Below are 16,599 nucleotides of genomic sequence, written 5' to 3' on the forward strand. Positions count from 1 at the left end.
GTCTTGTCTAAACAATGTTTTAATGAGGTCTTGTCTTAACAATGTTTAAATGAGGTCTTGTCTAAACAATGTTTTAATGAGGTCTTGTCTAAACAATGTTTTAATGAGGTCTTGTCTAAACAATGATAAAATGAGGTCTCATCTAAACAATGTTTTAATGAGGTCTTGTCTAAACAATGTTTTAATGAGGTCTTGTCTAAACAATCTTTAAATGAGGTCTTGTGTAAACAATTTATCCCACTTTTACAGCGAATTCTGTTGATTAAAGCCCCGTTGATTAAATTTCTGCAATAAACCACGACACGTGCTACGTTGTTAGGTTACGTTGTAAACATATGTAGTTCCTTGTATATAACAACTAAATGTTATATTGATGTTATAAAACTTTTGCAATTCAATATGAATAAAATTGTAAATAATAACGCACGACTCTTTGTCACAGAAGGATATTCTGATTTTAAAACATGATTATTTGACCAGCAATTATTTTTGGTATGGGGAGTAATAACCTTGGTTACACTACAGTCATTTCAAAGTACGACAAACACTCATGAAAACTAATTTTGTTTAAATAAAAAAGATTACTGAATAAACAGTGGGATAAATAGAATAATAGATTAGTGTTGATTATAGATCAGGTTTATCATGCTCGGCACGAAAATGAAAGAGCACTCGCCAAGGCATGTGCTTTTTGTTTTCTAAGCCTCACATGATAAACCTGATCTATAATCCCTGATAAGACAATGCATACCATATAGGGGGAAGACACTTTATGCTCATGCATTAAGCCCAGTTTTACCAGAGCGTCGTTATTTTCAATCTGTGTGCTCATTCCAGTGAGAACTTAGCGTCAGACTGTTTCCACGGGTGTTTTGTTGTGGCTTGCACCCTGTGTGCTTTCATAAGCCTGGTGTGGCTCCGAGAGCAGATCCTGCATGGCGGAGGGCCTGACTGGCTGGAGCAGGATGTACCCGGGGCGCAGGCCAGAGGGGTAAGAGGACTGGTACACTGTCCAGGCGTTTGATTTTCTGACTCAAGGGTCATTTCTGATATTTGTGTTAAAGAGCTGACCATATTTTGAAAAAAGAAACATTTAGCAAAAGTTGATGTCCATTCCAAGTATAGTATAATGTCTTTTTTCAAACTCACTTAATATAGTGTTTTTAGATGTATTCCCCAAGTATGGCCTTTTTAATTCAGAACCTTCTTGATGTGGGTGTGGTCAACAACCTAGTGGGGCTGGGAGGGGGCGGTGTCAGGGATGCTGCAGCAGCCAATCAGAATGCAGACAACGACATGGTGGCCAACCAGGATGAGGATGACGCGGACAATGATGGGGGTGAAAACGGAAACAACGGTGCCCAGGGTGAGTGAGCGATCTGAGGGGAAATGAACCCTGTCTGGGAAAACAAGGTTTAATTGTCCCTTACCAGTGGAACTGGTGGGACTGGATGGTTTGCGCTCTGTGTGTCTGTCAGTCAGTCTGTCAGTTCATCACACTTTTCTGGATCCTGCGGTAGTTCTTCCTACTTTTTAATGAAACTTGAAACATTGACAGATGGCAATATGGAGATTATGCACGCCATTTCATTTTGTTCCTAGGGCAAGAATCCTGGTTGCTATGGCAACAAATAGACTAGAAATATTGCTGAAAATGGTGGATCATGTGATTACTTTTAAAGTTCATCCTATTTTTTCATGAAACTTGAAACATGGACATATGGCAATATGGAGATTATGCACATCATTTTATTTTGTTCCTAGGTCAAGAATCCTGGTTGCTATGGCAACAGACAGACTAGAAATGTTGCTGAAAATGGTGAATCCTGCTATTACTTTAAATGTTCTTCATATTTTTTCATGAAACTTGAAACATGGATAGATGGCAATATGGAGATTATGCACATCATTTAATTTTGTTCTTACGTCAAGAATTCTGGTTGCGATGGTAACATATAGACTAGAAATATTGCTGAACATGGTGGAGTGTCACGGGTAGGGGACTTATATTGGTTGGCAATAGTCTTGTTAATTTGTGTAAAGTGTTGTCTTTAGATTAGACTGTGCAGTCTGAACAGGCTCATTAGGGACAAAACTTTTGGCTTTAATACGGTTTGTGCTATGAAGAGATTTCATTTAATTAAAAGATATCATACACGTAGAAAGTGTCTTCCGTGATAAGCCTTTTTTGACTGCAAAGGCTTGTCTGGGACGACACTTAAAACACCTGAATTGGGCCTGTTTTTCCTGAGAATTGATCAAAGAATACTTTAAATTCAGCACTGGGAGGATATGTGTGTATGTTTTTATGTCTAACTGATTTTTTTATTAAGATGCAAACATTTTCCACGATATAAGCTCATTTCATACCTGCAAAATTTTATGTACTTGTTGCAAATGAAATCAGAATCCATAAACATTTTACTTGTATGATAACTTGAAGATCTAAAGATCGAAATTTATGCTAGACTTACTTGGTTCATGTGTTTATTGCAGACGACAACAATTGGAACCCAATAGAGTGGGACAGGGCCGCAGAGGAATTGACCTGGGAACGCGTAAGTCTATTCCCCTTTATGCGTTGATCTGGGAAAATGGGGCTTAATGCATGTGTGTAAATAGTTTCATCCCAGATTAGCCTGTGCAGTTCGCACAAGCTAATCAGGGATGACACTTTCCACATAGCCTGGATGTTTTTCCCCATTTTCTTATGCATTGTTAAGCCTCATTTCCCCCTCACCACTCTGATCAGATGCTTATCCTGCTGCTTGAGAGTCAAGCAAAGTTTTGTGGTCTCATTGGCAGACATGGTTGCTTCAGACCAGACTGCACAAATGCACAGACATGTCAGGATTTAAGCTGGCCTCATATGGCATAAGACTCATGTTTGCATCACTCCTTTGTTATAATAATAATGTAAATATCATATATAAAATAATTGTATTGTAAATTGAGTGTTTTTTACGCAATCTGTCACTGTCTCTTTTAATAATTCATTCAAAGATTTGTTGTATGCTCTGCATGACATTTTATTCTTTGTGGACAGTTTCAAAACACAGAGGAAATCTTTTGTGTTTGATAGTGATCTAGGTTTGGATGATTTTTTTCTTCAAGAAGGCTTTCATTATGTCTTTAAGGTTTTTAGAGATTCTTTAATATTTGTATTCAACTTAAATTTGAGCCTCGTTCTGGGAAAACTGGGCTTAATGCATTTGTGTAAAATGTTGTCCCAGATTAGCCTGTGCAGTCCACTAAGGCTAATCACAGACAACACTTTACCCATTCACTGGATTTTTTAAAGAAGAGACTAACTTCAAACCAAAGTTCCATATAAGCAAAAAATGTTTTCCCTGATAGGCTTGTGTAGACTGCGCAGGCTTATCTGGGATGAACTTTACACTAATGAATTAAGCCAAGTTTACAGAGAGTGAGGCTCATTTATGTAACATAGTTTTCCTTCTTCATTTTCTTGCTGATAATTTGTATCCTGTATTTCAGTTGCTGGGACTGGACGGCTCCCTTGTCTTCCTGGTAAGATGCGCGTTTGGTCTCTAATTCACGAGACTCGTTCTGGATAAACTAGGCTTAATGTATTTGCCTAAAGTGTCAGACCAGATTAGCCTGTGCAGTCCATTTAGGCTAATCAGGGATAACACTTTCTGTTTTATGGATTTTTTGGATGTCTCATCTTAACAAACGTCCAGTGTAGGCAGAAAGTGTTGTCACTGATAAGCCCGTGCAGACTGCACATGCATTAAGCCCTGTTTTCCCAGAACATGGTTCAACTGTTTAATTTATAATGTTCTTTATTGTATAGAAAAGTTCTATTTTTTTCAGTATTGTTATTTGACAATGTCTTAGTAAACAAATAGTTATGTAAATTTACAAGGGATGAAAAATTATATTATATTTGCAAATATAATTGTTTGGTTTAAGACCAAAAAGTTTCCATTTGTAGGAAAAAATAACTATCAACTTAGACAGTTTTTTACCCATGACTCCCAACAATGATTGCAATGAATTACAGTTCAGACCCTAGAGTAAGTGTGACACTATTGTATCTCATAAAGAGTAATTAAAGAGGTACACCAGTTTCATACTTAACACTTGATTTATTCTGGCGTCTCATGTAAGACTTTTATATACTATTATATAAAAAAGAATCTAAACAACGTTTTGTGTTGTAACACTTTTTGTTATTATAGGAAGACATTGTGCTCAAATAGATCAATAGCTTATTTTTATATCAGCATTGCTTTTTGTTTGGCTTTTTTCTAACTTTTTCATAGCAAAAAAGGGGCATTTTTTTAATTAATCAATTGTTTACCTTTATTTGTTATTTGTATTACAAGAGCATTAAGAATATGGCACTTCAATAAAATATAATTAATGTCTCTAAGGGCAAAATGTTCAAAGGAGGTTATAGTAATAATGCAAATATTCAAATGTTTTATTGAATGATAATACAAATAATTGAATACTGATTTTAGTATTCGATACAATCCCAAGAATTTACCCAGCAGTATTAAATTGACGATTGGTTGATGTGACATGGTGTCATGTTAATGTTGATGTCACATGGTGTCATGTTAATGTTGCAGGAACATGTATTCTGGGTGGTATCTCTCAACACTCTCTTCATTCTGGTGTTTGGTAAGTATGAATACATGATTATGAGCCTCCTTCGGGCAGAACTGGGTTTATGCATGTGCAGACGGCACAAAATAATCTGGGACAACACTAAATGCACATGCATTAAGCCCAGTTTTCCCAGAACAAGGCTCACACCATTATTATACCTCTTCAGGAAGAGGATATGTTGTAGTCATTCTATCTTTGGTGGGTTTTGTTGGTTGGTCAGATCCCACAAGTTTGTGAAGCAAACTACTTAAACATTCCTTTAGCATCTAATTTGAAACTTCCAATGAACATTAAGCATAAAGTAAAGATGAACAAGGCACTTTTTTCCCATTGGAGTAGAAATTATGTTTTTTCTTGTTATTTTTGTGCACAAAGAACACATGAAGCTTGGATAAAAATGTCCATGTTCATGTTTATTAAAAAAGCTCTAGTTTTTGTAAGCGATTCAAGTACTGTAATAGAGAATGGAACACCTAGATTCCAAATATACTTTAATTTTTTCATATAAAATCTAAAAATGTGCTTAATTTTAGTTTAATTGTCATTTGCCTTATCTTGTTTCATGCACAACTTAGCAATTGTTTATTATGTGCATTAATTCAGCCATATGATTGTGATATTACTGTTTCTGATATCACTGTGATATAATTGTGATATGACAGTTTCTGATATGACTGATATAATTGTGATATGACTGTTTCTGATATGACTGTGATATAATTGTGATATGACTGTTTCTGATATGACTGATATAATTGTGATATGACTGTTTCTGATATGACTGTGATATGATTGTGATATGACTGTTTCTGATATGACTGATATAATTGTGATATGACTGTTTCTGATATGACTGTGATATAATAGTGATATGACTGTTTCTGATATGACTGTGATATGATTGTGATATGATTGTTTCTGATATGACAGATATAGTTGTGATATGACTGTATCTGATATGACTGTGATATAATTGTGATATGACTGTTTCTGATATGACTGTGATATAATAGTGATATGACTGTATCTGATATGACTGATATAATTGTGGTATGACTGTTTCTGATATGACTGTGATATGATTGTTTCTGATATGACTGATATAATTGTGATATGACTGTTTCTGATATGACTGATATAGTTGTGATATGACTGATATAATTATGATGTGACTGTGATATAATTGTGATATGACTGTTTCTGATATGACTGATATAATTATGATATGACTGTGATATAATTGTGATATTACTGTTTCTGATATGACTGTGATATAATTGTGATATGACTGTTTCTGATATGACTGATATAGTTGTGATATGACTGTTTCTGATATGACTGTGATATAACTGTGGTATGACTGTTTCTGATATGACTGATATAATTATGATATGACTGTGATATAATTGTGATATGACTGTTTCTGATATGACTGATATAATTATGATATGACTGTGATATAATTGTGATATGACTGTTTCTGATATGACTGTGATATAATTGTGATATGCAAGGGACAAAAATATTTCTAAACTTCACTCGTGTTTGAGGACGAGTGCATTTAAATTTTCACTCGTCCTGCAAACACATGCACTCGTCCTTCAAATATGTGTGAAATAAAGATTGCATAGGGCTGATATGACTAATAAAGTTTCCTATATCACTGCAGCGCTAAAATGCTACTTACTCAGTTATTCATGCCAGCTGATCACCAGCTAAAATAGTACACCAAAGTTTACGTTTACACCAAAAACCCAATATTTACTCTGGAAAACACAGTCTTGCATAACAACACGCACCAGCTGTATGAAATTTACAATTACAATTTCAGGTTCATTCGGGTTCTACTTTTGGAATAGATATGCTTTTAGAAAATGATTTTATTCAATGAAAAAGAGTCTTACTGGTCAGAAAATACATATTTTAACATCAGCTTTTTTTTCACTCGTCCTGTAGGACTAGAGCTTTTGGGAATTTCACTCGTCCTTTCAAGATTTCACTCAACAATACGAGCGGATCAGTGGAATTTTTGTCCCCTGATTTGACTGTTTCTGATATGATTGTGATATAATTGTGATATGACTGTTTCTGATTTGACTGATATAGTTGTGATATGACTGTTTCTGATATGATTGTGATATAATAGTGATATGACTGTATCTGATATGACTGTGATATAATTGTGATATGACTGTTTCTGATATGACTGATATAATGGTGACATGACTGTTTCTGATATGACTGTGATATAATTGTGATATTACTGTTTCTGATATGACTGTGATATAATTGTGATATGACTGTTTCTGATATGACTGTGATATAATTGTGATATTACTGTTTCTGATATGACTGTGATATAATTGTGATATGACTGTTTCTGACATGACTGATATAATTGTGATATGACTGTTTCTGATATGACTGTGATATAATTGTGGTATGACTGTTTCTGATATGACTGTGATATGATTGTTTCTGATATGACTGATATAATTGTGGTATGACTGTTTCTGATATGACTGTGATATGATTGTTTCTGATATGACTGATATAATTGTGATATGATTGTTTCTGATATGACTGTGATATAATTGTGATATGACTGTTTCTGATATGACTGATATAATTATGATATGACTGTGATATAATTGTGATATGACTGTTTCTGATATGACTGTGATATAATTGTGATATGCTAGGGACAAAAATATTATAAACTGCACTCGTGCTTGAGGACGAGTGCATTTAAATTTTCACTCGTCCTGCAAACACATGCACTCGTCCTTCAAATATGTGTGAAATAAAGATTGCATAGGGCTAATATGACTTATAAAGTTTCCTATATCACTGCAGCGCTAAAATGCCACTCACTCAGTTATTCATGCCAGCTGATCACCAGCTAAAACAGTACACCAAAGTTTACGTTTACACCAAAAACCCAAAATTTACTCTGGAAAACACAGTCTTGCATAACAACACGCACCTGCTGTATGAAATTTACAATTTCAGGTTCATTTGCGTTCTACTTTTGGAATAGATATGCTTTAAGAAAATGATTTTATTCAATGAAAAAGAGTCTTACTGGTCAGAAAATACATATTTTAACATCAGCTTTTTTTCACTCGTCCTGTAGGACTAGAGCTTTTGGGAATTATACTCGTCCTTTCAAGATTTCCCTCGTCAATACGAGCGGACTGTTTCTGATATGACTGTAATATTATTGTGATATGACTGTTTCTGATATGACTGATATAATTGTGATATGACTGTTTCTGATATGACTGATATAGTTGTGATATGACTGTTTCTGATATGACTGTGATATAATTGTGATATGACTGTATCTGATATGACTGTGACATTATTGTGATATGACTGTTTCTGATACGACTGTGATATAATTGTGACATGACTGTTTCTGATATGATTGTGATATAATTGTGATATTACTGTTTCTGATATGACTGTGATATAATTGTGATATGACTGTTTCTGATATGACTGTGATATAATTGTGATATGACTGTTTCTGATATGACTGATATAATTGTGATATGTTTCTTGCAGCTTTCTGCCCATACCACATTGGACACTTCACAATGCTGGGATTAAAACTGGAAGAATGGGTGAGTGGACTGGTGTCTATTGTCTGACCTTGCATTGTCTGTCTGGAACATGTTGAAGTTATAATTTGAGGAAGTAGTGGACTCCTGTGGGTAAAGGATACTTAGATTGGTGCATAAATAATGGAGAATAATTGTGGAAGTTGCATTGATTTGTTATAGTAACTGAACATAGTTTATGCATAATGAAATTAACTAATGTTTAGAAATTCTCATGATTTAATTGGTTCCATTTTGTCCTATAATATTTTATCCCACATGGCACTGCTTAAGGTTTAAATTCTCTATGTTCAGGTAACATCAGCCCACTTTGAGGGCCTGTTCACAACACTGATTGGTTACGTGGTCATTGCATTCTCGCTGGTGTTCCTCTATGCAATGTGCTCACTAGTGCGCCTCAAGAGGTTTGTATTATGGTTGTTGATTGCAGACCCAAGGGGGAACCAAATGGAAATTAAGCTACTGTTTAGTCCATTTTTGTCCTCCCCTTGTACACTTTAAAGTGTTGGGTTGTTGACTGTTGACACGATGGGGAATTGTATTTAAATTAAGCTAATGTTTTTTACAATTTTGTTTTTAGCTCACCTGAGCGATAGCTCGAGGTGAGCTATTGTGATCACTCAGCGTCCGGCGTCCGTCCGTCCGTCCGTCCGTCCGTATACAAATTTGTAAACATCTTCTTCTACAAAACCATTGAGCCAATTTCAACTAAATTTCATGTGGAGCATCCCTAGGTCATGGGACAAAAGAATTGTTAAAAAAAATTTGATCACATAACCAAGATGGCCGCCATGACCATATATGGTAAAAACCTTAAAAAATCTTCTTGTCAGAAACCGCTCATCAGATTTTCAAAAAATTTCACAGGGATGACCTTTGAGGGCTCCCCTGAAAAAGTTGTTCAAAGAAATTTGATTCGTCAAAAAACATGGCCGCAGGAGCTCGTTGAACTTTGCATGTTTATTCGTTTTTGCCTATTTTGTGAAAACTTTCAAAAATCTTCCACATTTTTTGTCCGATCCTTTACAAATTTGCACAGTGTCTTTATATCAATGAGGACACAAACCCTACAAAAAATGAGCATTATTGGTTCATGAAGTACAGAATTACCTCCCCTTGAATTGAGAAAATGGTGTTTATGCAATAAAGTCCAAATTTTTCATCCAATTCTTTCCAAACTTGTAAGGATTTAGCATGGTTCAAACAAGGGAAACAACTACGGTTTATGCATGTTCTTTTTATTACAGATTTGCCTCCCTTTAATTCATTCAAAATCTCATTTTACAGCAGAGATTCCAAATCTGACCTGTAAATGAGCCCCATATTTACTGCTGGTGCTATGTTACCTTTTCCCATTTGATCATTCTTAAGTATTGGTCTTGTAATGCTGCTACTGCTACTGCTACTGCTACTGCTACTACTACTACTACTACTACTACTACTACTACTACTACTACTACTACTACTACTACTACTACTACTACTACTACTACTACTACTACTACTACTACTTCTACTACTACTACTACTACTACTACTTCTATTACTACTACCACTACTACTACTACTACTACTACTACTACTACTACTACTACTACTACTACTACTACTACTACTTCTACTACTACTAGTACTACTACTACTAGTACTACTACCACCACCACCACCACCACCACGTCTACTATTACTACTTCTACTACTACTGCCACTACTACTACTACTTTTACCACTACTACTACTACTACTACTACCACTACTACTACTACTACTACTACTACTACTACTACTTCTACTACTACTTCTACTACTACTACTACTACTACTACTTCTACTACTACTACTACTACTACTACTACTACTACTACTACTACTACAACTACTATTACTACTACTACTACTACTACTACTACTACTACTACTACTACTACTACTACTACTACTACTACTACTACTACTACTACACCACCACCACCACCACCACCACCACCATTCACAGTGACAAAAAAACGTATTCACACAATGGCTGCTACTACAACTTATAGCCCATATAGGGGGGCATGCATGTTTTACAAACAGCCCTTGTTTTTATGGGATTTTAACCACAACTGTTCATGTTTATCTCCGACACATATTTTTAGGTCACCTGTCATGAAGTGACACAGTGAGCTTATGTGATCGTGTGATGTCCGGCGTCCGTTGTGCGTGCCTGCGTGTGTCCGTGCGTCCGTCCGTCAACAATTTGTTTGTGTAGACAGTAGAGGTCACAGTTTGCATCCAATCTTGATGAAATTTGGTCAAAATGTTTATCTTGATGAAATCCGGTTTGGGATTGTATTTGGGTCATCTGGGGTCAAAAACAAGGTCACTAGGTCAAATAATAGAACAACCTTCTGTAGACAATAGAGGTCACAGTTTTCATCCAATCTTTATGAAATTTGGTCAGAATGTTTATCTTGATGAAATCTGGGTTGGGATTTTATTTGGGTCATCTGGGGTCAAAAACTAGGTCACTAGGTCAAATAATAGAAAAACCTTGTGTAGACATTAGAGATCACAGTTTTCATCCAACCTTTATGAAATTTGGTCAGAATTCTTGATGAAATCTGGGTGGGATTGTATTTGGGTCATCTGGGGTAAAAATCTAGGTCAAATAAATAGAAAAACCTTGTGTTGACAATAGAGGTCACAGTTTTCATCCAATATTTATGAACTGTGGTCAGAATGTTTATCTTGATGAAATCTGGATTGGGATTGTATTTGGGTCATCTAGAGTCAGGAACTAGGTCACTAGGTCAAATCATAGAAAAACATTGTGTAGACAATAGAGGTCATAGTTTTCATCTGATCTTAATGAGTCAGGTGAGCGATTCAGGGCCATCATGGCCCTCTTGTTTGATATTAACTCTCTAAACCCATTCTCAAGTATACCACACAAATGTAAGAAAGAACAACATTTGAAGTGATGAAGGCAAAGTAAATTTATACTTCAACAAAGTGCCAGTTGCAAAAGTCTGCAAAGTTGATTGATGGGCAAATATTTATAAACCTTTATTGATGTGTTCTCAAACATTCTACTTGTTCTGTATGTGTGAAGTAAATGTTTTATAAATAGGCATATAAGGATGGATTTGTGTTCACTTTGATTGAGCTTATATATTGTAAATAACATTTGTGATGGTAGATCACATAAAGTAAGCATTGTGATGGTAGATCACATAAAGAAAGCATTGTGATGATAGATCACATAAAGTAAGCATTGAGATGGTAGATCACATAAAGTAAGCATTGTGATGGTAGATCACGTAAAGTAAGCATTGTGATGGTAGATCACATAAAGTAAGCTTTGTTATGGTAGATCACATAAAGTAAGCATTGTGATGGTAGATCACGTAAAGTAAGCTTTGTTATGGTAGATCACATAAAGTAAGCTTTGTTATGGTAGATCACGTAAAGTAAGCTTTGTTATGGTAGATCACGTAAAGTAAGCTTTGTTATGGTAGATCACGTAAAGTAAGCTGTGTGATGGTAGATCACGTAAAGTAAGCTTTGTTATGGTAGATCACATAAAGTAAGCTTTGTTATGGTAGATCACGTAAAGTAAGCTTTGTTATGGTAGATCACGTAAAGTAAGCTTTGTTATGGTAGATCACGTAAAGTAAGCATTGTGATGGTAGATCACGTAAAGTAAGCATTGTGATGGTAGATCACATAAAGTAAGCTTTGTTATGGTAGATCACGTAAAGTAAGCTTTGTTATGGTAGATCACGTAAAGTAAGCTTTGTTATGGTAGATCACGTAAAGTAAGCATTGTGATGGTAGATCACGTAAAGTAAGCATTGTGATGGTAGATCACATAAAGTAAGCTTTGTTATGGTAGATCACGTAAAGTAAGCTTTGTTATGGTAGATCACGTAAAGTAAGCTTTGTTATGGTAGATCACGTAAAGTAAGCTTTGTTATGGTAGATCACATAAAGTAAGCTTTGTTATGGTAGATCACGTAAAGTAAGCTTTGTTATGGTAGATCACGTAAAGTAAGCTTTGTTATGGTAGATCACGTAAAGTAAGCTTTGTTATGGTAGATCACGTAAAGTAAGCTTTGTTATGGTAGATCACATAAAGTAAGCTTTGTTATGGTAGATCACGTAAAGTAAGCTTTGTTATGGTAGATCACGTAAAGTAAGCTTTGTTATGGTAGATCACATAAAGTAAGCTTTGTTATGGTAGATCACATAAAGTGAGCATTTACTATTGAAGATAACATACAATAAGCATTTTCTTGTAGATACCATAAAACATACATTTGCTTTTGTAGATCACATGCAGTAAGCACTTGCTAGTGTAGATCACATCGTCACCTTACTGAGTTTTTGGCGCCAAGGTGACGACATGCTGTAAGCATTTGCTACTGAAGATCACATGCAGTAAGCATTTGCTAGTGTAGATCACATGCTGAAAGCACTTGCTAGTTAAGATAACATGCTGTAAGCATTTGCTAGTGTAGATCACATGCAGTAAGCACTTGCTAGTGTAGATCACATGCTGAAAGCACTTGCTAGTTAAGATAACATGCTGTAAGCATTTGCTAGTGTAGATCACATGCTGTAAACATTTGCTAGTGTAGGTCACATGCTGTAAGCACTTGCTAGTGTAGATCACATGCTGAAAGCACTTGCTAGTTAAGATAACATGCTGTAAGCATTTGCTAGTGTAGATCACATGCTGTAAACATTTGCTAGTGTAGATCACATGCTGTAAGCATTTGCTAGTGTAGATCACATGCAGTAAGCACTTGCTAGTGTAGATCACATGCACTAAGCATTTGCTAGTGTAGATCACATGCAGTAAGCACTTGCTAGTGTAGATCACATGCTGTAAGCATTTGCTAGTGAAGATCACATGCTGTAAGCATTTGCTAGTGTAGATCACATGCTGTAAGCATTTGCTAGTGAAGATCACATGCTGTAAGCATTTGCTAGTGTAGATCACATGATGTAAGCATTTGCTAGTGTAGATCACATGCTGTAAGCATTTGCTAGTGAAGATCACATGCAGTAAGCACTTGCTAGTGTAGATCACATGCTGTAAGCATTTGCTAGTGTAGATCACATGCAGTAAGCACTTGCTAGTGTAGATCACATGCTGTAATCATTTGCTAGTGAAGATCACATGCTGTAAGCATTTGCTAGTGTAGATCACATGCAGTAAGCATTTGCTAGTGTAGATCACATGCTGTAAGCATTTGCTAGTGAAGATCACATGCAGTAAGCACTTGCTAGTGTAGATCACATGCTGTAAACATTTGCTAGTGTTGATCACATGCTGTAAGCATTTGCTAGTGTAGATCACATGCTGTAAGCATTTGCTAGTGAAGATCACATGCAGTAAGCACTTGCTAGTGTAGATCACATGCTGTAAACATTTGCTAGTGTTGATCACATGCAGTAAGCACTTGCTAGTGTAGATCACATGCTGTAAGCATTTACTAGTGTGGACCACATGCTGTCAGCATTTGCTAATGAAGATCACATGCAGTAAGCACTTGCTAGTGTAGATCACATGCTGTAATCATTTGCTAGTGAAGATCACATGCTGTAAGCATTTGCTAGTGTAGATCACATGCAGTAAGCACTTGCTAGTGTAGATCACATGCTGTAAGCATTTGCTAGTGTAGATCACATGCAGTAAGCATTTGCTAGTGTAGATCACATGCTGTAAGCATTTGCTAATGAAGATCACATTATGTAAGCATTTGCTAGTGTAGATCACATGCTGTAAGCATTTGCTAGTGTAGATCACATGCAGTAAGCACTTGCTAGTAAAGATCACATGCAGTTAGCTTTTGCTAGTGTAGATCACATGCAGTAAGCATTTGCTAGTGTAGATCACATGCTATTAGCATTTGCTAATGAAGATCACACGATGTAAGCATTTGCTAGTGTAGATTACATGCTGTAAGCATTTGCTAGTGTAAACCACATGCTGTAAGCATTTGCTAGTGTAGAACACATTCAGTAAGCATTTGCTAGTGTAGATCACATGCAGTAAGCACTTGCTAGTGTAGATCACATGCTGTAAGCATTTGCTAGTGAAGATCACATGCTGTAAGCATTTGCTAGTGTAGATCACATGATGTAAGCATTTGCTAGTGTAGATCACATGCTGTAAGCATTTGCTAGTAAAGATCACATGCTGTAAGCATTTGCTAGTGAAGACCACATGCTGAAAGCATTTGCTAGTGAAGATCACATGCCGTAAGCATTTGCTAGTGAAGATCACATGCTGAAAGCATTTGCTAGTAAAGATCACATGCCGTAAGCATTTGCTAGTGAAGATCACATGCTGTAAGCATTTGCTAGTGTAGATCACATGATGTAAGCATTTGCTAGTGTTGATCACATGCTGTAAGCATTTGCTAGTAAAGATCACATGCTGTAAGCATTTGCTAGTGTAGATCACATGCTGAAAGCATTTGCTAGTGAAGATCACATGCCGTAAGCATTTGCTAGTGTAAATCACATGCTGTAATCATTTGCTAGTTAAGATCACATGCAGTAAGCACTTTCTAGTGCAGATCACATGCTGTAAGCATTTGCTAGTGTAGATCACATGCAGTAAGCATTTGCTAGTGTAGATCACATGCTGTAAGCATTTGCTAATGAAGATCACATGCTGTAAGCATTTGCTAGTGTAGATCACATGCTGTTAGCATTTGCTAGTGTAGATCACATGCTGTAAGCATTTGCTAGTGTAGATCACATGCTGTTAGCATTTGCTAGTGTAGATCACATGCTGTAAGCATTTGCTAGTGTAGATCACATGCTGTAAGCATTTGCTAGTATAGATCACATGCTGTAAGCATTTGCTAGTGTAAATCACATGCTGTAAGCATTTGCTAGTGTAGATCACATGATGTTAGCATTTGCTAGTTTAGATCACATGCTGTAAGCATTTGCTAGTGTAGATCACATGCTGTAAGCAATTGCTAGTGTAGATCACATGCAGTAAGCACTTGCTAGTGAAGATCACATGCAGTAAGCACTTGCTAGTGTAGATCACATGCAGTAAGCATTTGCTAGTGTAGATCACATGCATTAAGCACTTGCTAGTGTAGATGACATGCTGTAAGCATTTGCTAGTGTAGATCACATGCTGTAAGCATTTGCAAGTGTAGATCACATGCATTAAGCATTTGCTAGTGTAGATCACATGCAGTAAGCATTTGCTAGTGTAGATGACATGCAGTAAGCAATTGCTAGTGTAGATCACATGCTGTAAGCAATTGCTAGTGTAAATCACATGCAGTAAGCACTTGCTAGTGAAGATCACATGATATAAGCAATTGCTAGTGTAGATCACATGCAGTAAGCACTTGCTAGTGTAGATCACATGCTGTAAGTATTTGCTAGCGTAAATCACATGCTGTAAGCATTTGCTAGTGTAGATCACATGCTGTAAGTATTTGCTAGTGAAGATCACATGCTGTAAGCATTTGCTAGTGTAGATCACATGCTGTAAGCATTTGCTAGTGAAGACCACATGCTGTAAGCATTTGCTAGTGTAGATCACATGCTGTAATCATTTGCTAGTGAAGATCACATGCAGTAAGCACTTGCTAGTGCAAATCACATGCTGTAAGCATTTACTAGTGAAGATCACATGCAGTAAGCATTTGCTAGTGTAGATCACATGCTGTAAGCAATTGCTAGTGTAGATCACATGCTGTAAGCATTTACTAGTGAAGATCACATGCTGTAAGCATTTGCTAGTGTAGATCACATGCTGTAAGCATTTGCTAGTGTAGATCACATGCTGTAAGCATTTACTAGTGAAGATCACATGCAGTAAGCATTTGCTAGTGTAGATCACATGCAGTAAGCACTTGCTAGTGAAGATCACATGCAGTAAGCACTTGCTAGTGCAAATCACATGCTGTAAGCATTTGCTAGTGAAGACCACATGCTGTAAGCAATTGCTAGTGTAGATCACATGCAGTAAGCATTTGCTAGTGTAGATCACATGCAGTAAGCATTTGCTAGTGTAGATCACATGCAGTAAGCACTTGCTAGTGTAGATCACATGCAGTAAGCACTTGCTAGTGTAGATCACATGCACTAAGCATTTGCTAGTGTAGATCACATGCAGTAAGCACTTGCTAGTGTAGATCACATGCAGTAAGCACTTGCTAGTGTAGATCACATGCTGTAAGCAATTGCTAGTGTAAATCACATGCAGTAAGCACTTGCTAGTGTAGATCACATGCTGTAAGTATTTGCTAGTGTAAATCACATGCTGTAAGCATTTGCTAGTGTAGATCACATGCTGTAAGTATTT

General features: G+C 36.3%; 1 protein-coding gene across 4 annotated transcripts in view; it reads left to right on the forward strand.

Moving 5' to 3' along the window:
• LOC127844545 (E3 ubiquitin-protein ligase MARCHF6-like) overlaps window positions 1-16,599 on the forward strand; it is a 60,260-nt gene that overhangs the window by 21,911 nt on the left and 21,750 nt on the right. For all 4 annotated transcript variants that reach the window (XM_052374890.1, XM_052374892.1, XM_052374888.1 and 1 more), the window contains exons 6-12: window positions 838-991; window positions 1,201-1,366; window positions 2,497-2,558; window positions 3,499-3,531; window positions 4,602-4,653; window positions 8,212-8,270; window positions 8,562-8,671. In XM_052374890.1, the coding sequence (XP_052230850.1) occupies window positions 838-991; window positions 1,201-1,366; window positions 2,497-2,558; window positions 3,499-3,531; window positions 4,602-4,653; window positions 8,212-8,270; window positions 8,562-8,671 (636 nt within the window). The remainder of the gene's footprint in view (window positions 1-837; window positions 992-1,200; window positions 1,367-2,496; window positions 2,559-3,498; window positions 3,532-4,601; window positions 4,654-8,211; window positions 8,271-8,561; window positions 8,672-16,599) is intronic.

This window comes from Dreissena polymorpha, chromosome 9, assembly GCF_020536995.1.
Source record: "Dreissena polymorpha isolate Duluth1 chromosome 9, UMN_Dpol_1.0, whole genome shotgun sequence".
In the NCBI taxonomy this organism is placed as follows: domain Eukaryota; kingdom Metazoa; phylum Mollusca; class Bivalvia; order Myida; family Dreissenidae; genus Dreissena; species Dreissena polymorpha.